Source organism: Mercenaria mercenaria, unplaced genomic scaffold (assembly GCF_021730395.1).
Source record: "Mercenaria mercenaria strain notata unplaced genomic scaffold, MADL_Memer_1 contig_1737, whole genome shotgun sequence".
NCBI lineage: Eukaryota > Metazoa > Mollusca > Bivalvia > Venerida > Veneridae > Mercenaria > Mercenaria mercenaria.
Window position 1 is genome coordinate 40,997 of NW_026459738.1, and position 22,426 is coordinate 63,422.

The 22,426-nt window shown below is 32.9% G+C and overlaps 1 protein-coding gene across 1 annotated transcript; it reads left to right on the forward strand.

Moving 5' to 3' along the window:
- Positions 1–11,864: 11,864 nt before the first annotated feature.
- On the forward strand, positions 11,865–20,950 carry LOC128551822 (interferon-induced protein 44-like; the record flags this gene model as incomplete). Its single annotated transcript, XM_053532738.1, has 4 exons — positions 11,865–12,403; positions 13,975–14,063; positions 16,843–17,037; positions 20,810–20,950. Coding segments are annotated over exons 1-4 (450 nt in total), but the record flags the coding sequence as incomplete, so codon positions are not given.
- Positions 20,951–22,426: the final 1,476 nt, after the last annotated feature.

Consider the following 22,426-nt stretch of genomic DNA (forward strand, 5'->3'; position numbering starts at 1 on the left):
TTTAAACGGAAATTTAAAATTTTCATTTATACAATTTATGACATTATCCCCCGACGAATCGTATCATGTAATTTTATGTAACTATGAACTATTTAATCCAAAAGCAATTCAAGAGCAAAGAATATGGCTTTCAGAGTTATGGAAATATTTTTGAAATCTGGCATAGAGCGAAATGTTTAACAGAGATTTGGGTGCCAATTTTTTGTCAATATGTTGAAGCCAGACTTTTCCTTCAAGCAAATCCAAATTTATACCTTTTTCAAAAAGAAAAAAAAATCCAGTTCCCAACCGTCCCCTTTCCCTTCCTCCCAGAATATCAAATGGTTTGCACATTAGTTGACAAGCTGAAGAAAGATTTTGTTGGAGAGAGAGAATGAGCTTATCAAACACTGTGGTGTATGTCATCTTGTAGTAATGAAAGTGAATCTATAGTAGAGGTCATTTGAATCTTTCTGTGTTTGTTAAGGATTGACCCGATGGGAATAGCTTTTAATCGGAAATTTTAAACATTTCGAATCACAAGAAAAATATCCTGGAGCTGACGTTACTAACGGACAATTTTCCGCAACGACGCGCAGTAAATGTACATTCCATAACCTTGAGAATACGGCACCTTCGCCTAGGCAAACCATGCCGGAAACCTACATAATACGACGCATCCACATCCTCAAAAAAGGATGATTCAACACTGCATATATAGGAAACCCGCATATGGCTGACATTTCAACGGGTTCGAAATCTGCATACTCGACACTGTTAAGTGGCTATCAATGTTGAGAGCGTATGTCTCTTTTACTTACGGACAAGTTTCCACAACGAAGCGGAGTGTATGCACATTCTATAACCCTGAGAATAAGGCACCTTCGCCCGGTAACCTACATAATACGATACATCCACATCCTAAAAAAGGATGTTTCAACATTGTATATGTAGGATACCTGCACATGGCTGACATTTCAACGGGTTCGAAATCTGCATACACTACACTATTAAGTGTTATCAATGTTAAGAACCTATGTCTCTATTACTTCATACTTGTTTCCCTTATAACAGCCACATACGACCGTCAGACAGAAGTTATCTACAACCATTTTACTTATTCATCCCTTAAAGGGAGGTAAATTAATTCTATATACAGAAGACGGCCGTAACACATTGTACATATTTTAACTTTTATTTCTTCACAAATGGCATTCTGTTTTAAAGGGGGAGAGGAGGTGCGATGGAGGGTGGGGGCAACATTTTTAGAATATTTTAAGTATCCAGTTGTATGGGACATGACTGTAAAACAAATACTTTAAAATTTACGGATGGGGAAGGAACATCGGCATTAGACATTCTTCGAGAACATAAAAATGCTGATGATAATAATAGTATTGATCATGAAAATATTTCTGAAGATGATGATGATTGTGCTAATGAGAAGTTTTGTTCAACAAGTGAGTGATGTTCATAACTATATTTCTGGCATAAGACATTATGTATTATATCATGGGTATGAAGATCTGTTGAATAGTGTAATTGCTAAAGACAATTACAGACGTTCCAACATGAAAGTAGACACGCAAATTAAGATTGGCGACTTTTTTAAGTACAAAGAGTGATGATTGATTATGGCTGTTTATATTAATTAATACAAATAAAACATTTCTTTTGCAGAATTGTTTATTTGACAAACATTTAATAGAGTGTAAAATAAATGTATGATTTGTAGTATACAATTTACAGTTTATTAAAAGTACAAATATACCGGTTGACTGGTGTTACTAAACAAAATATATTAAAAGACCACTCTCTTAAGAGATCACTTTTGACTGTCCCAATGGCGGTTTCTCAAGATTGGTTTGACTGTTTGGTATAATTCTAAAGTTGTATAAATGTAAAGTTCAGGTTCAGCTTTGTAGTTCTATATTAATATGGATAACGGATGGTGAAACAAACTTTAACAAAGTTTTGTATCAATATGAAACATATACTTAGTCTGAAAATAATTGTCTTGACACAATAGATTCTAGACCAATACTGCATATCACATTTTACAATTTCTCCTTTCAGATAAATACAGATATATTACCAATTTGTCTTCAAATGTTGCTTCCCTTATATTTTGTAACCTCTAAGCTACTTCGTCTCCGCAAAAAGACGTCGTATTTCACTAACTGCCACATCGTTCATATGACAGTTATAAAATCTATCTTCTCTTGTAAAAGCAACAACACCTCGCAAACCTTGATACATTTCTTCTTGTAAACTTAGCTGCTCCTTCTTGTAGTAGTGCGTGTTTAGGTTTAACATGTAAGGCTATCAAAATTATAGGCTGTAATCTGTTTCTGAAAGTATAAACAACTAAAGCATTTAAATTGTCATATCTTGGGAAACACATTAGAAAGCAATAAATTAAGACATCTACGTATCTCCTGATTTGTATTTTGAAATATTTAGTATCTTAAACGAACCTCTAAACATTATGTGTTTAAAAAAAAATGCTTTATCTCACATGACATTAATGCATTTTTAATGTGTTTTAATCCCACCACATCTTATTGTCCTACTTTTTCCATCCTGCAAAAAAAATCGTGAAAATGGTTATGATGACACAGGTATGATATAGCTATACATGTATACAATTTAGGCCCTTCCTGAATTAATGTGTTTTCACACATTCTTCTGCTCACGTATTCAGTTAATCTCTGTTTTTGTATAGATTAAAAAACATGGAAGAATAACTACCTCATAATGTAGAAACAAAGTGTGGTATAAACTTAATGTAGAAACAAAGTATGGTATAAACTTAAAGCGCCACAAAATAACTGTATTCTTTCGTATTTCCATGTTGGTAATTATACATGATTTGCATGAAATAAATTGAGATATACAAGTATATAGTTACAAATTGACAGTGACGTATATTAGACCAAGACAATGTGTTTAATGCCTTAACATTTTATTGAATTAATTTAGCAATATGTACAGAAATCAGTGTATTAAGTTAGATTTCGATCACAGTGTAAGATACTTATTCATCTATGTTCTTAAAACTATGCTGAAAAGAGATTGACTGAATAAGTGTCACAAACTGACATACGGGCCTCGTTGTATCTGTAGCTTAAATGCAGGTATTGTATCATCTATTTGTAAATTTTTGAATTATTGAGGTAAATGTCAGATTTCACGCATAAAATACCTCTCATGTTTTTCTGTATTTCATAACTTAAATTTCCATGTAAATTTTATTAAATTCGGCTCAGTAATAAGAAAGATGATATTTTATTAACTTCAGTACTTCATGTTTTTATCCCCAAAACCACTATAACGGGCCTTAAATAGTTCTATTCAAATCCGCGCCAAAGTAGTCAGATTTCCCGGCTATATCGTGATTCCCGTGGAAATACAAATAGTCAGAGTTCACGCATAAGCCGTGGGTCCCATGAAATTTAGTATTTGGCGGGACATTACCCTACCAATAGACTGGGCTAGATATGCCTAGTGCACACTACATTTCGACATTAGACGAATCTATGTCAAATTGATTTTTCTTGGTAGAAATTTATGCTCGATCGAGGTAAGAAGTTTATTTGTTAGATTTTTATATAATTTTGGAATTACGATTTTTATTTAGTAAATTTTTGGTCATTCTACAGAATTCTGTAACATTTACTTTTCGGCATGTGATTTTGACTATTTTCGGTATGTCAGGATAATTTATTAAATTTTTCAGACTTTTGTAAATTATTTCGAAAGAGGAGTCTAAAATGTTTCGTTTCTATAAGCTGTAAGATTTGTACTGAAATTTGTGTAACATGATAATTGCAAAGTACTCTTTTTCAAAAACATATGTCAAACATTTCGTTGTTAATTATGGAACGCCATCACTGCAATGTATTGTAATGTATAAATCTATACGGCAAGTCTAGTACTGTGTATGTAATATTATTGTAATTTGAAATTGTGTGCCAGTCTATAGCATATACATACAATGTCCGTTTTGTTGTATGACATTAGATATTATACTGATGCCAATTATGGTATAACGTTTGATTTGCATTGAATTTGTTAATTTGTAGTTGTAAATAATAGCTGCAGTTTATCATTTCCGTATCTATATTTTTTTCATTATAAACTTTTCATATCTTTTCCATACTTTTACTTTAGACTTTTAAGTAATTAATTTTTGTAATAATGGAAGTAATCAGTGACGTATTTTAATCACGTGACGTATGAACTTAGTAGCACGTATATTTTGTATAAGTAGCACGTATTATTTATGGGAGCCTACGGAGGTATGGTGTACCCAAAGGAGCAGTTTTATGCCCTGACTTATTTGTTTTGCTATGGTGCTTACCATATGTTATATATTTTAGCTTCTTCCGCCAGACGACTTTTACCTGGTGATGATGTCACAACCCGGAAGTACAATACCCGAGGTTCATTTGTCTTCACTCGTCTGGATGTGATTTTCCCAGCGCAGAGCTTTCGTCCCATGGTTGTGCCGTAAACCGCAAAGACGGTGATTTTTGTTATCCTCTGAAGTCAGCTCAGGGATGCAGTCACCTACCATCATAGGGAGCCAAATCGGGGTCAACTTATTCACGGTTTAAAGGGACTTTACTTGGAGATATGTTGTATTTTTGTGCTACCTAAAGTTCGAAATTAACGGAAACAACTGTGCCACGTTACGTTAAAACGGAACTGTCAGTGTTAGAACTTTATATCTAGAGATACTGAGCTCAGATTTTCTTTCTTTCTTTCTTATAATCGGATTTTTTTTTCATTTATCGTTTACTCATTGTTAATAATCATTTTATGTAAATAAATTTGTAAATATTGTAAAGGGTGTTGATTTGTTCTGATAGTTATTGTCCTCGGTACGTCCATCCTGTCACAATAAGTTTGCAGATGAAGTTGTGATAACACATTTATTCTGGAAGGGCCTAACTTGTCCATCTGAAAACTTGTAGTATAGCTGTATATTATCTGCATTTTGAGAATGGTTTTCATGAAGTGTTTGTGGGAGAAATAAGTATGTCACTAGGTCGTGGTGGGTCTTTAAGTAAAAGACATGAAGTACTATGCATACTGTTACATTAATTCAATTCATTATTTAGACATTAAACACACTTTCTTGCATTGTGATTGATCTGTTTCATTTCATTCTTTTGACAAAAGTCAATATGGCACACCGCCAGTCTATCTTTTTTTCATGAATAAACAATCTTGCGATTTTAAAGTTACACATCGTGTCACCGGCAGACCCACTGTCGATTAAAGTTCGGGTTGTTGGAGTGAGAGATGGAGGTAGGAGGAAATGTAAAGTGCGCAATTTTTTCTGGTGACACTAACAAAAGACTAACAAATATGCCATAATTATTACAAGCTTGCTTTATTTTATCTCCAATTTATTTTATACTATCATGTCATTCGGGCAGGCGAAAAGACAACGTTTAGCAAGGCAACATTTGGCATTACAACGTTCGACGTTGTTTGTAAAACAAAGGACAAGAACTCTGCAGTTTCTGAAGAGATCCTGATGAAAAATACACATGCACAGCCGACCTATAGTGATCTATATTTGTTTTAATTTTCATGAAGATCCATCAATGGATTACTTTGTTATGTGGGAATTTATGTATTCTAAAATAATTAAAGGACAAAACCTCTATTAAATGCGCATGCATCACCGCATATAGTGATCTACCATCGATATGTTACTTAGGTAGAGTCGAAAATCCACATTATTTGAGGTTTGGTGATTCTAGCTGTAATACTTCTTGCATTATCAGCATTGTCTATTTTTACAAACAAATCAAGTGGAAAAAATCTGCTTTTCCTGGATCAAGGGAGATAAAACTATATGGGAGCAAATTCCATGTGCTGATTAGTAAGTATGTGAGGTTTGGTAATTCTAGCTGAAATACTTTTTTTTAAATATAAGCATTTTCGTTTCGTTCGAGAAACTCTGCCTTTACTGGGTCAAGGGAGATAAAACGTTATATGAGTAAAAGTCACGCGCTAATTAATAGTTAAGTGAGGTTTGGTGATTCTTGTTTAAGTACTGTTTGAATTATAAGCATTTTCAATTTAGGACGGACGCATGCACGGACGGACAGCCGGATGGACAACGCCAAACAATATCCCTCCGCATTTTGTAGGGGGATAATGAAATCAAGGGTCATGACCCTTTAAAAGTTTAAAGGTATAATTACAGCAAAACCACAATGCGACAAGATTTGAAATATATCATATCTATAAAAACTCAAAAACACTGAATTTAAATCAAAGCTTGGTTTGCTACAAAATAACTTACTTCCGACTGAGGATAAAGCTCTGTCTATATTGGACTTTAGAGGAGTTGCCATATTGCAAATCAAAATAACTGGTGTTTTGCCGTCAGCGACCTTTGCAATTTTCCTAACAATAATGCCATCTTTATGAAGCATTTGCTTAAACGCAGTAAAGAACAATTCTGTTGCTTCTGATGGTGTTGATGGTGTTGGATCGAATACTTCCACTCAATTGCACTTCGAAGCTTTTCTGTAAGTTTACGTAAATGGGAAAATTATACACAAAATTTATGACAAGGTACTTGTTCGAAATAAAGATTAAACAATTAAGCTGGTATACTGGCATGAGTCGGACTGTTGTTATACTCAACTTCGACAATAAATGGGTTTATTATTTACCTTGAATACAAATTATAGCTTAACAAGTTATTATCAGCACATAGCACGAAGACTTATCGCCCAAGCATTATAAAACAAACAAATTACTATTCATTGAATGACCAGCAAATGTATTTTTATTCAGACAAGTTACAAAGTTGAATATACGAGATGAATTGCTTTTTCAACCAGGTGACATTATTTGTTCCAGGTTTTTAGCCACAGATTAAAACACACCGGATAAAATAATACTTAGTTAAAGTGTTTGTCTTTTTTTAACACATACTGTTATCATTAACTGCTTTTACGTGCTGTAATTTAATTTCATAATTTCTGAAAATTTACGTAAATCCTAACTATCTTGTTTCATTACCATATATCAGTGAAAATTCTACAAAAAGGCATTATCTGTAAAGATTTTATAACTAAGATTTCCTGCATTGCTTCCCGTAAGATATTGTTAATAAGTTGACCTAATATGGTGGGGCTTTTAAATAAGATTATGTTGTATTTCACAATGTAAAGTATTACCTTGTCAAGTCTTGCCAAAATAGATATAAGCAAGTTGTTCAGAACAAAGTTTTCGACATTTTAACGAAAGGTAAAAATAATAGGTCTGACTTTTAAATCGAACAGGAAATCTTTCTGTCATTCTACATTCTTTGGTCTCTTGTCTGAAAGTGTAAAAACAATCATGAATAATATATACTTCATAGTAGTTTTTAAGTTTCTCCACCGTCCCGCTGTTAATATAAATTCCGTCAGCACCATTTGTCTGTAATACCATTTGTCTGTAATAAGAAATGTAATACTGGTGCCATTTTACTGCAAGAACTCCAGTCTGTATAGTCCACCCTTAGACAATAATCAAAGTACTGAAAGTACAGAAAGGCTGGCTACCACACAACACTAAATAACTGTGTGGGAAACCGGGTCCTGTTTGCAAAAACTGAAATATTATGGGCTTTCCGTATCAAACTAAGGCAAGCATAGTGTACTGTTAAGGTGAATCATCTTAATTAACTCGAGAAAGGTAGTGTTAGGATATTAAGACTATAGCTGGTGAAAAACACATAGTGTTTGCTTTATTGGGGATAACACAATAAATGAGACAAACACAACGAAATTCTTACTTGGGAATCTGACAAAATATAGACAAAGTAAAACTTATAGACAACAAAGACAAAGAACACAATCGGGCACCGTCTGTGGCATACGCATTGGCAAATTTAAACCGTTTATGCTGCGTTTGTATCCTTATGTATGGCTCCCGCCATGGTTCCAAAAGCAACTCTTAAAACCTAGTTGAGTCATTGACTTTAATATAGACTTGTATATAAAGTATTTTTTCTTGTAGAAAAAAATCATATTAATATACATGTTTAGACAACTGTCCAAAGGACAATGAAACTGCTTACGATGGGTACAAACGAGAGAAATATTGCAGAACAATACAAGACTTCCTACTGGTTAGGAACATTGCAAAGGAGAATGCGGTATTATAAAGAACAATAACTAGAAACAGCGGAACTAAAAAGGAAAAAGTAATGAATGCGACAACAATTACCCTATGTTGCAAAATTACTTCTCGGTTTATGTATAAACTCCCCCGTTTATGTATAAACTCCCGACTTTAACTCTTGAATTTTGATAACGATATAGTACATTTTGACATTGATTTGGTAAATTAAGTCAACGATTATATATGTATGTAACGAAGTTCACTGCTTTTACTGGCGATTTTTAAACTGCCTGTTGCCATTTTACTTTTAACAAGAAATATCTTTAAAAAGGATGGTCTGTGAATTGTAATAAGACAAGAATTTTATGAGGTTTACATATAATCAGTTTTGAGTTATTCTATCATCTATCTAACATTTTGCAAATAGCAAAACTAAGCACGATACTTTAACAATTTAAATGGTTCTCCTTTAATTTTTCACAAAGGTTTCGTAGGGGTACAACTTTGTTTCTTATTTTCTACGATAGCAGTGGTCTGGAAGACACTTCTATACCTAGAAGACTTTAATCGATCGGCTAATCACACCCTTATCATGTGATACGCAGACCGTACTCAGCTCTCTCTGTTAATTGATATCTGTTGGTATTTGAACAGGTTTTTATTATATTTATTAAACATACTTATCATTTTTAGATATATCAATATTCTTGCTAAATATACTGAGCGAAACTTAGCTTTAAAACTGTAAACAACGTCATTAAGGATAAACGCTTTATCTGACATTTCACTCAGCGTTGCACAATCAGCGTTGCATGACACTCCTTCTCATTAAGGTAAACATTCATGCCAAATATAAACAAGATTGGTCCATGCACGTCAAAATTATGGTCCGGACAAAATCGGACGGACGCACGGACTGACGCACGCAAAAAAGCACGCACGCACGCACATACACCGACCCGCCAAAAGTGACGACTAAGTCAAGTTCGCCGCAAGCGGGCTCGACAAAAATAGAAAATGTCGCCCAATCAGTCAGTGTTGCATAAATTGTGATAAATCATCTATAATGCGTTATCAAGTAATCTGATTTGCAAACTTAAGTGACGTGGCATGGATTAGTCCAGATCACGAATTCATTCCACGCCAATTTAGGAACATTTATAAAATCAGAGAAAATATGTAAGTAACACACACAACATCTATACTTCGATAACTATCTCATAATTATACCGCCGCTTATTATGTTATAGAAATAAAAGTGGAAGGAAAGAATAAATCTATCGGCATATAGATATTTTTTTCATAGTTTTAATAGGAGTTAGGACACTTTAATTAAACATAAAAAAGGAAGCGTGTTTTAAATCAACAGTATTACCAACGTGATAAATCTTCATTTTTTTCATGCAGACGGTTTATGATCAATTAAAAACAGAAAAAGAAGAATTATTCAAGTTAAGTTTTGAATCAACAGTATTACCAACGTGATAAATCTTCATTTTTATTCATGCAGACGGTTTATTATCAATTAAAAACAGAAAAAGAAGAATTATTCAAGTTAAGTTTTGGTAGAAGAGAATACGTTTTACAAATAAGAAAAAAAAGAGGGAGGTAGATAACGTGTTTTAACAGGCATTATGAAGAAGAAATGTTAATATCTAGTTACTTTATTTATAGCAAAAAAATAACGTGACTTCAGTACGTCGACGCAATAATTAAATTTTTCTAGAGTAAAAATGATAAATGAATTAATATGCTTTGACATTGGATTAATTAAACACAAAAACGCTCATCGCAAATTAATATTGAACTAATGTTACATAATAATAGATATTTTTGCCTAGATATTTACTGACGCTTTCTTACCACCTTCAGCATTTCATAGTAAAAACAAGATTGTCCATTGAGCATTAATGAGATATGGCTTAAGGCAATTTAAATATCGATTTTATTGAAAACATGGTTTATGGGTCCGCGCTAAATTTCGGAGATGGACGTAAATTTACGGAAGATAACGATCAAAGCTACAAGATTATCGACAAAGCTTATCAGCAGTCGTATTTAGTACATAAAGTTCGATATGCATAAAGGTAGAAGAAACGTACGTGCGGTCTGGCTTTTATTATGAGTCGCGTATAGCCTAAAATAGAACACGGAAAACCCTAAGTAATCTAAGGAAATCTAACAATAGATTATGCTTGGGGAAAACTCTAGTATTTTAAAAAGTAACTTCACTATTTATTTCGATGTTTCTAATTTAGATTCGTATATATATTATCGTATTATATATTACATATATAAAGTTGTTGACCAAACCCTAGTTAGAACTTAACGCACTATTTCTGCTTAAAATCGACTATTCCACGGTCTAAAAATAAATTTATTTGCATGCATAATGTAACAGTCCATACAAAAGTGAATGAACAAGCAGGGTGACGTTACGGGAAACGCGCAATAAGTTTGAATATGTAATTAGAAACGCTTTTATAAAGATCTGACTTTTCTTTCAAACATTTTTCTTTCAAAAGAAACCCTGATTATAAAATGGTTGAAAAATAGATTTATTGAAACAGGTTAGTTTAACAACCTTTAAACAAATTCATGGTAAAAGTGAATACAGCACGGAACTATTTGAATTGCGCATGCTATATTATTTTGTGTGGTCAGTCTCAGCAGTGTTTGCTGTGTTCGTGACTTTCCATTTGTAGAAATAATAGTGTAGCGAACAGGTTCGCAGGCCTAAAATTGTTCTCTTGTTCACACAGGTAAAATGATACTGTTTATGGTCAAACGGAAAGAGAAAAAAGTGGCCTTCGTCGGTAGGTTTAATGTTTGTGGTTGTTATTCAAAGGCGGTCTTTACTACAGGTTTGACTGTATTCAAGATTTATAATGAGAAATAAAATTTTGAACGAACACAAATTTTAATTTCTTTTAAACTGGAATAATAGACTTTTTTTGTTTTGGACAATTTGTACCCCAAAAACAATGAAAACCTAGGATAACCTTGATATGTTACTAAAACGTATTGCCTTGCAAAGACATTGCTGTACGAAGCTTGACTATGTTTTGAAAATAAGTATTTGATTTTGAAATATTAACTTATCAACTAGATTTACCTTTTCGAAGAGAACATCGTAAACCGTTCTTAGAATTTGATGTTCTGGAGTATTGCGGTCATAATAAGGTTCCTTCGGAAGAAACAGGCATAAAATTTGTTATGCATTTACAATAGAAAACTCATTTCTGTACTTGTAGATGCTGCATTTCTTCGTTAGTGCTTTTTCGAAAAAAAAATACAAATAAAATTGTTACAGTGTTATTTTTCATTCAAGTTATCATGTTTAAGATAAGTACCTATAATTAGATAAAACATATAAGTAAGTATATGAACTGTAACGTGTGTGCTTTTGGTGTTGGGACCTGAAGCCTGAAAAAATCACTTCGGCTTTCACAACTTTTTTTCAAAGGCAATTACTTAAGTGTACGTATCAGTCTAGTTCGATTTTCGAACCATTTAAATGCAATGCAAGTGTTTTGTCTGTATCATATTAAATGTAAACATACTCACGTGATCTGTTTTAGACGAAAACTGTCGCATAATTTTGTAATTTTCCTGATTTAGGTCTTATAAAGACCATAAAATATTTAAATATCGTCAAGAAGAAACGCAAATTAAGATATAAAAGGAACCTCATCAAATCTATTACAATATTAAAGTCCGTGCTTAACTCCGAATGTAAAGTATTGTCTAAAGATCGTGCTTCCATTTGGCTGTGAGAATATGTTTACCGCATTAAGGACAATGATCAACTAAATAAGATCAACTATCAAATATCAACAACAAAATATAATCTACCATAAAAATGTCATTCGTGATTTTATCTGACAATACGAACGGAATACCACACTTCTGATACAGAACTTCGCATATAATCTCTTTCCGTACCCTCCGTTAACTTATTTTGTCATTTACAAAAGACAACAAAACATTCATAAACTTCCATTAATTATCGAAGTGAAACTTGATCCGTTTTATATCAAGAGCAAAATAAAAAAAAGACACAGGACGTAATCCATAGAATACTTTTGAAAGTGTTAGTAACTATCATAGAGTGATCAAACTTCCCACAAGGAACAACTATTTCGAGTACTATCTTCATTGGTTTAAAATATAATATCCTTAAGCAGTGATCACGTGGCTGGAATTGATCACATGGCTTGAATATTGTCGGATATAATTTCATTCATTGTGTCAGACATGGGAGATAGTGAATCAAAACCAGGTTGGTAAATAAGAATTATTATTATTAAACTGTGTTTGAATATCATATTTCCTTCGAACTATAAACAAACTTCAGATCTAATGTTTTTACAGTCAAATGAATCATAAAGAACCACAAATAAATAATGCGTGGCATTTTGATGGAAAGGAGAACAATGATATTTAAACAGATTCTCGCAAATCTAAGGTCTGTTAAATAATTGCACTCTCATTTACATATCACATATTTATCCAGGTAGCGTATGTAACATTAAGATCTTATTGTATATTATTAAAACATTACGTGCTGTATTTTGACGTGTTGTAATTCTTACTTGCACTTTATATTTGTAAAACTCCTTTGATAATACTAAGACAGTCATTGCCAGAGCAGAGAGATGATTCTACGAACCTTCAAGAGCACGATTTCCTAACCTGAGTTATTTTTTCCCAATAATTTATCCCTTTTTACCCCTTCCACATTAACGAAGGGGGAGGGGCATGTAGCGTTGCCGCTGTCCGTATATCTGTACGTCTGTCCCGAAATTTGTGTGACCAACTCTTCCCATAATATTAGCTTGATTTGCTCCAACTTTTCACAGATGAACAACCTTGATGTGCAAATGACCATAAAGAAAATAATATATTCTATTATTATGTTTTATCGTTATGGCCCTTTGCGTTTTTGCGAAATGGAATATAGAGAAAACTCTTTTGTGTCAATTTCCTCCCACACTGTTAGCCTGATTAGCTTCAAACTTTCACAAATGAATAAGCAGATGTACAGATGACCTTAATGGAAAGGATTTTATGTGACTATTGTTATCGGAGATAATGCCCTTCGATTGTTTTCGCTATAAGGAATATAGAAAATAAACTTGTGTGTCCAACTCTTCCCACATTATTAGCCTGATTAGCTTCAAACTTTCACAGATAAACAAGCGTGATGTGCAGATGACCATGGCCCTTTGATAGTTTTTGATATAAAGATGATGACAAAGTATGTGTCCTATAGATACAATTCTAGTTATGTTTGTTCCTTTTTCTCTTTACGATGTTTGAAGCATGATATTGCAATAAGTAACTTAAATATATTATACAAATGAAATTTTAAAATAGATAAATGAATGTAAAACAAACAGATGGACCGAGTACGCACAATTGTTTTCTTAAATAGATAGATCTTTATTTTTCTCCAATATTGGAGATTTGAACATGTGTACACAGAAAATATCTACATGGTATACAACCTAATATACTTGTATCAATGAAAATACGAAATAACATTGAATGGAAGGAACAAAATTAAAAAGGAAAAAATACAATAAAAGTTGGCTGCCCATTCATATTCAGTTTAATCAACTGACATCAAAAACATTAACTTCAGTATTTATTACGCACTGAACTCAAAACTAAGAATTTAATAGATTTGCAAATATGGTTTAAAATCAGAATAAAAAAATGTATGAAGGAAATATTCAGCCTTTTGATTTGAGTCTATAGCTTCATAACATTTTATGTTTGTTTCTCAACAACATGATAATGAATAACAAAGTACAATGATATATTCATATTTTTTGTTTTGTTATAAAGAGCGTGTTGTATACAGAGAACATAGCCGTCCAAATACCCCACCGTTGGTTGATCCATGGCGAGATATGGGAGGCGACTGGACGCATTCGGTAAGTAATTGTCAAATTTTTCTAGATTACTTTGTGTCTGTGTGTCAGCGTGTACATTTGTGTGTTCTTATAACTGTATGGTGGATCTTAGTTGTTGATTTATTTCAAGTGAAAATTTGTTGCTGGCAGATTTTGCCAATGAGCATACATTTATCACAGTGTTGGGATCATGTGACTTGGATAACGGTGTTCGTGGAAAAATGGCCGACATTAGAGCGTTCTGAAGCTATTGTCCGGAAATGGTTTAACTCCTCCGGGTCATTCTGACTTTGTCCTTTGACCTACTGCCCTCAAATCAATAGGGTCATCTGCTGGTCCTGATCAACCTTCCTATTAACTTTCGTGATCCTAGGCTCAAGCGTTCACAAGTTATCATCCGGAAACCATTTAACTGTGCCGGGTCATTGTGACCTTGACCCTTGGCCTACTGACCTCCAAGTGGAAGATGACCTGTATTTTATAATGTTACACATGTGTACCAAAACTTATGATCCTATGCCCAAGCGTTCACAAGTTATCATCCGGAAATCATTTTTATGTTCTGGATCTTTGTGAACTTGACCTTTTACCTACTAATTTCAAAGTCGAACTTGACCTGTATTTTATGATGTTACAAATGTGTACCAAAATTTGTGATCCTTGGCCCAGGCGTTCTCAAGTTAACATCCGGAAACTGTTTTAACTTTTCTGGGTCATTGTTACCTTGACCTTTGTACTACTGACTTAAGTGTCGAACGCGACCTGTATTTTACAATATTACACATGTGTACCAAACGTTATTTAAATCATTCAAGTCTTTAACGAGTTCCGGAAACCATAAAGTCCAAAGGACCGACCGACAGACCGACCCACAATCTCACTCCTATACACCCAAAACACCGTTTGTGGGGATATGATTATATCAACTTTCTGTCTCCGTCCTGTTAATACACCAGCTGAATCATCACCGACCCAATTTGATCATGTTTGAAATGCTGTCTCGGTTTGAAAATAGGTTAATCGTACACCGGGAAGACCATAAAAACGTATAGTTCAAATAATAGGATGTTTCGGAACCGCGCGATAACTTTTGACTGTCGCTGTCCCGTCATGTCCAAACTTATTCTGCATTTTTCTGTTGGGATCCGTTTGGGACGTTTTCTGGTGCATGTACAATGTATTTGTAATGATTACATCTATTATAATGTTTTTTTTGTTGACATCTAAGCATAAAATTGGCTCGCTGACATTTTATGAATGTATATTTTGTGTTTTGTTTCTGCAAGTTCGTGTCATCTGCAGTCCGCTGTGTTTTGAAACCGGTGTCGGGGTAAATATCTCCCCTGTTCATATCATATTTCCGAAGTTTTAATTCTCTTATTTCTAAATGGATATTAATGTTTAATTTATTGAAATAAGTAAGTCTAAACAATATTTTATGACTTTTTTGGATTGTTTAATATTTACGTTTTTCTAACAGTAAAATGCAGATACGGATAAGGCTTAGGGGGATAACTATAAAATATCAGATCATAAAATAAGTCATCCCGGTAAGCCAAATGAGTAAGGATAAAACATATGCAGATAAACAGTTTATTTACACTTCAACCGGAGTAACATTTGTTTTTAATAAGGTTATACATTCAAGTGTGTTCATCTTTTGTTAAATGGCTTTAAATAAACACATGAATTCAAGGACGCTCTTTGTTATGAAAGGAGGAAAACATGCAATAAACGTGATTGTTGATATATCTCAACGACATCTAAAACCAAGTATTACACTGAAATCTTGATTTGATATTTTTTATTTGATATTTTTAAGAATGTTGTTTAAGGTCTTCTGAAATATAACACATATGATTTAGTTACCAATTAGGCCATTGAAAAAGCTGTAATCACCATGTATTAAAAAGAACGTACTTATCTCACTGTGAATTGGTTGTCAAATACTGTAATATCGTATGACTGGTACCGGTTGCCTAATAATTAAAACAAAAAACTCATACTGTGTCTTTACAGCTGAAAGGAGTTCAACATTTAAAATAAGTATTATTCTTTGTGAAGGGGGTTCCATCACAAGCTGTGAAATATTGGTAAGAATAAGATGTAGTTAATGAAAAAAAGCATTTTCTTTAAATGTGCAGAGTTTATGTTACATAAAAAAGCCAAAGCTGTAACAATAAAGTTTGGTTTGAAAAAGTAAAACACAGTTGAAAACTATTCTTCATGTAAAATGTCACACTTTTTTGGGTGCACAGGGGACAAAATTAGCTATATAATTTAATATAACTTTAAAACTGCTTAAGCCATTAAGCTGAAATTGCACACATTTATTAACTACATTGATTTGGATATAATTTGCCCTAAAACACATTCTAAAACTGAACTGGATTATAGTAAGGTGAGAAAGAAGAAAAAGCTTCATTATTTTGAAAACCACCCATATTAAATCAGATAAAAGTTGGTTTTCACCAAAATGCAATTTAGAAGTATAACAGTCTTACGTTGAATCAACGAATACACATGTGTTCATAACCACATTTTATCTGTCAGTTTTGAAAATGTTCCATAGTGTTCAATCGCTTAGCAAACCATAGGGGTCTGTTTCAAATTACTGGCCCCGGTTTGTCTCAGTGCTTATATACATATTATGCTTTGGATTTAGTCTCAAATGGACTCGGCTTCTCAAAGGTAGTTATTATATTGTCAACGTGTCCATTTATTCATATGTAACGTGTTATTTTTTCATTGTATATACATTTATTTACAGAATCTTTTCTTGACATATTTGTAATTTCAGTTTAGCGAAAAAATATTGAAAGAGATACAGATGAATGAAACCGGCAGTAACGAGGTTAAGAACCCAGGTCTACTGCTTCTGGGACCAATTATGGCAGGAAAGTCATCCTTTATCAACTCAATTTGTAGCATTGGTAGTGGACGGCTTGTTCACAAAGCGTTCACTGGTTTGTTCTTAACGAGCGCCACGAATTCAGTATGTGTATAATATTTCTTTTTTAGTTCTGATTTTACAAAAAATAAGATATTGACATTTGTTTTTGGTAATCATGTATTGATATACCGTTACAGTGTGCTCGGGCATGGTAATATAAACGTAAAGTCAAATTGAATGTAGATCTGTTCGCTTGCTTTGGTATCTACTGACGAAATGAATACATGTGCGTTAATCTATGTATGTTTAATATGTTGTAATAATTTTCTCAAATGTAACAATTATCAACAGTTCAGAATGTAACTTTAGAAATGATTATTCCATACAAAAACAGTTGACATTTCTGGTAATTTTATTGAAGATATGAGTACATGTAAATATATATTAAATATTAAACAATTTATTTGCTTGTCATCCACCAGTTTAGGCTGTATTACAGAACTAGATTTTTACCGGTGAAGGCAGGCCGAAAAGACCGAAATGGATTCAAATCACTGTTTACATTAATAAAATTATATAACTTTATAATTTATCAAATTATCATATAATATGTAGTTCTCTAATCATTCATTTTATTGTATCATTTGTTCGTATTTGTCTTTTTTCCTAATTTACATAGAAACGTTTGTATCAACTTGATCGAATGTTTCTTAAAAGTTTACAATATACGTCACGTTATTGCTGGTTTGTGTTTTGATATCTAAATTCTTTCTTTTTCAAATGTACTTAAACATATATCGGCTATGACGTTGCGTCCATTATACTGCCGCATGTTTCCCGCAATTTTATCGGAACGTACTATGACGTTATATCCGTTGTTTATTATTATTATTCCCTGAAAAATCCATGTAGCCGAAACGGTTGAATATTAGTAAATTGTAAATTGATTTTAATACACTACACTGTTTGCCATAGTGAAAGAGGAATCTGAATTGTTGAATTGTTTTGCATTCGTTGCCTTTAATAAGAACAAACCGCCCTGATAAGATTAATATTCTTTGAGACAACTACTCGGTTTTAATCCAAAAAAAAAAAAAACAAAAAAAATAAAACAACAACAACATTTCATATACCTGTCTCAATTTTCCTTTACGTGATCCCCAAAAAAGTCTTATACGAAAATTATATTCTTGCATTATAACTATTAGCAAGTTTAAATATTGAGGCTTACTATTTTATATTCGACCACTGATTGGATTACTCATATAATGTTTATATTTCAGTGATAACTTTTCATATACATTGCATTAAGGAAACATATAATTTGTTCACATTTATTTATATGATCACATTTCACTTTTTAAAAAGTCATAAAAACACAGAACATATGAATTTTTAACAAGTTCATTTCATTGTAACATAAATCAAATTATAGAACGTACACTTAATTCATTGATTTGCCAATAAAATCTGTAAAAAGATCCTTTGGAAGCATCGAATGCAACCAAGAAGAATAATAGCAGATTCGGTTAGACTGAGTCTGTTCATGAGAGGTGATGAAATGTGCAACACCTCTCACGCCCCCCTAGCACCGGCTTAAGCGGAACTCTATTACACATATGTTGAATAGACTCAGTAATCCCAAAGGACTAGAAAATATAACAACACTGAATCCAAGTACTTTTTTCAGCCGCTGTTGTGATAATAAATACAATCTGATACATTTTCTGATAAAATCAATGCAAGAAAGAAATTTAACTTTTTGTTATATTTTTGAAAAAAGTACATTCACCTTAACGAACATTTAATTAAAGGTCCAATATTAAGGAAAGTGAACATTTTAATTTCTTTTAAAAAGCACAGAAACTATTTTATTTTATTGGAAAATGAAAGTTGGTATGTAGAAATTCGAAATAAATCGCAGTATATGTACAATTATTTTTCTATGAAGTATGAAGAAAGTTAAAAAGACCTGGGGGTCATTCTGTCGATTCATTGAAATTTCAACATAATACACATACATTTCTTTGAGTTCCAAAGACCTTCTGTAAATTTTGACCTGCCAATCTTCATTATTTAGTGTCTTGAAGAAGTCTATGCACTGGCTATGAAAAAAATTGCCAACTCACTTTCACTTAGTAATGGACCTTTAATGTTTCATTCATTAATGCTACATGTTGAGTCACTATTGTGAGCATATTCATTTCCTCAAAGCCAGATGTAGATATATCTGATATTGGAAATCATTTCCGTAATAGATACACTGAACTGTTTAGAAACGCAACAGTTACATAGCTCTAAACGAATCTTATTTTACGCTTAGGTTTAGATATTAAAATTTTCTTAGAAAAGCCAGGTCACTAAACTGTATGATGCTTACGTCTATAAGGTCTTACGCGCCTGTCTGTGTAAGAGGGTATTTTTCCCTACCCAAGTGATAGTGTGGAATGAAAAACCGAGTATTAGCGTTGTTTTTATCCAAGCTGTCACGAAGGTTGGAAAAACACAGGTAGACATGCAAGATAATTTCTTCTTGCCTATCCCGTTCAAAATAGATCATAGTGACAAATAGATTTGGATATTACCTTGCATTATTTTTTATAGTTAATGACGTCATAATAGTGTCAGTAGTATGTGACATCACCAAAGTGCAACTATTTTAGACAAGGTATTTACCTACGGAAACACAGTAATTCCTATCCTTAGCGCTGCTTGGACAAGTGTATACTTTCCCCGCAAGGCAGGCAAGAAATACAGTACGAAATAAATGTCACAGAATGACGCAAAATTCGTTGAAATATGTATTTTTGCCAGTTATTAAGATGCTGATCAAATCTGCGATTTTTGTTTTCATCAATCAAACCTAGCCTTCAACATTTTCGTTTTTGTTGTGTTGAGCGACCTGTGGAGTTTTCATTTTGTTCTATTTCATCAAAATGATCATGGTCTAGATCAAAACAAACTATACTTGTACTCGTGCTTATTAACACTGAGCTTCGTGTGTAAAACAAAGAGCTCTCCTTAAGGCTGTTTCATTATCATTATCATAATGAGCCTAAAAGTATGAGTATTTTGAAATAATTTTCCAAGTTAACATGTTGTTCTGTGAAGATGAATTACTGTTTTAAATTCTGAACTATTTGTTCCGTTGTCACATCAGAAATCGTATACAACCGGTTTATAAAATATATGTATTTTGATATACAATAATTGCTTCAAATATTCACAGTAATTGTTTATTGAATTTCAAAAAAAAATGTTTTAAGCTGTTCACTGTACTTGTCAAACATAAACAAATGTTGATTTTAATCATCCTAAAATTGTCCTCGGAGGAGTGATCACAACCTCGAAACATTTTGTTTTAATGGGATCAATTTGCAGAAATTGCAGAAATTCATATTGGAATAATTAATTTGCTACTCAATTTCAAAAATTAAGTTTAAAGGAAATGTTTAGATAACTTCAATTAATCATAAACATATGAGCGAGTTATAAACTACTTCAAACTGTGTGGAAGAAATAAAAAATAGAATTTAATTTATTTGATTGCATGTTTCTACTTCAATTTAATTTTTAGATTTTTTGGCAGTATGCTGTCTATATACGGTTGAAATTTAAAAAGTCTTAGTTAACTTATTAAAAAGATATTGGTATTAACCTGAGAGTTGCGTAATAATATTTGTTGAGTCAATTACTGCCTATTTAGAGCGTTCCTTCCGGAAATTGGAGTTAGGTGATTTGAGAAAACAGTATTGATAATATACTAGTATATATATAAAAAAATCAGTCATATGTGATTCTTCAAGAAATCCGTCTTTCAGACGTTATTTTTGGTTAATACAATATATTTTGAATGAAATTCTATTTCTTTTAGTTTGATATGTATAAGGGAGCAGGTGTTCTTACGAACTTTTGTCTTTACGACACAATGGGTGTAGAAGATGGCGAAAATAAAGGTTTTCATGTCAGTGACGTAGTAAACCTAATTGAAGGGCACGTCAAGAAAAAATACAAAGTAGGTTTGTTACATTATGTTTAACATATGTTGCTTATATTTATAGACAGAATGGGAACATAATCATTTCGTCATTATATTAATATTTAGGGTCACATTTTAAATGACACATGATCGCCAATTGCAAGAAAAAGGATATATCTCTGGCTAGAAAATATTCATGTTTTCTTGCTTTTTTTTTTTTTGTTGTTGTTTTTTTTTTTTTTTTTTTTTGAGGAAACAACGTACGATCTGTGGCCGAAGAAATTAGTAAATAAAATCCTTTAAAATATAACGCCTTGGAAAATGTTTCAGGTGTTGACAAATAAAACCTTTAGTTATATATATTTTTTTTCAAATGAAATGCCTTGCTCTAACCAAATACGGTGCATCCAGCTTCTAATAAATTCACACTTAAGAAAGTGTCTAGAGATCTGGTGGTCAGAGCCGTGTTGCGCTGAGAGGCACGATAAACAAATTAATGATTTCTTCGACAACATATTATATCTTGATTTCTGTTAGGAGAGGACATTTTTTATCCTACCCTTTTTGTTTAGCAAATGGCGACATCCGAATACAAATCACCAAATATTAACTGAGCTAAAAGTATGTTTAAAATTTTTTGTGCAATTTTAGCACTCGGACATTCGACAATAATGAAGTATTGAAAGTGTTGAACTGTCCGAGATGTAGCTCTTCAGTTACTGTAGGTCTTTATTCTTGAATACAAATGTCATGGTAAGTAAGTATCATTTTTAAGACATATATACATATTATATGTACCGTTTATTAATTTTTCTTGAAGTCCACCTCAACGTTAAACATATCAATATAATAACAGTGCCACTGTGGTACCCGTAGTTTTTAGCTCACCTGTCACATAGTGACAAGGTGAGCTTTTCTGACCGCTCGATGTCCGTCTTGCGTCATCCGTCGTGCGTCGTGTGTCAACAATTTGTAAAAAAATCTTCTTCAGAACCACTGGGCAGATTTACACCAAACTTCACAGGAATAATCCGTGGATGGCCACCTTGCAAACTTGTCCAAAGAATTTAATTCCATGCAGAAGTCCGATTGCCATGGCAACCGAAAGGAAAAACTTTGAAAATCTTCTTGTCAGAAACTTTTAGCAGGGTTTCAAAAATATTTTGTAGAAATTATCTCTAGGTGACCTTCTACTAAAATTCCCTAAGCCGTTCTGTTTCGGTAAAAAACATGGCCGCCCGGGGGTGGGGCTTATTATACCTATATGGCTATATTGTAAATTTCAAAAATCTTCTTCTTCAAAACCACTGGGCAGATTACACTAAACTTCACAGAAATAATCCTTGGGTGCCCCTCTATCAAAATTGCTCAAAGAATTGAAACCCATGCAGAACTCTGGTTGCCACCGCAGCCGAAAAGAAAAACTTAAAAATCTTCTTCTGTCTAAACCACAGTAGCTAGGACTTTAATATTTGGTATGTGGCATCATCTAATGGTCCTGTACCAAGCCAG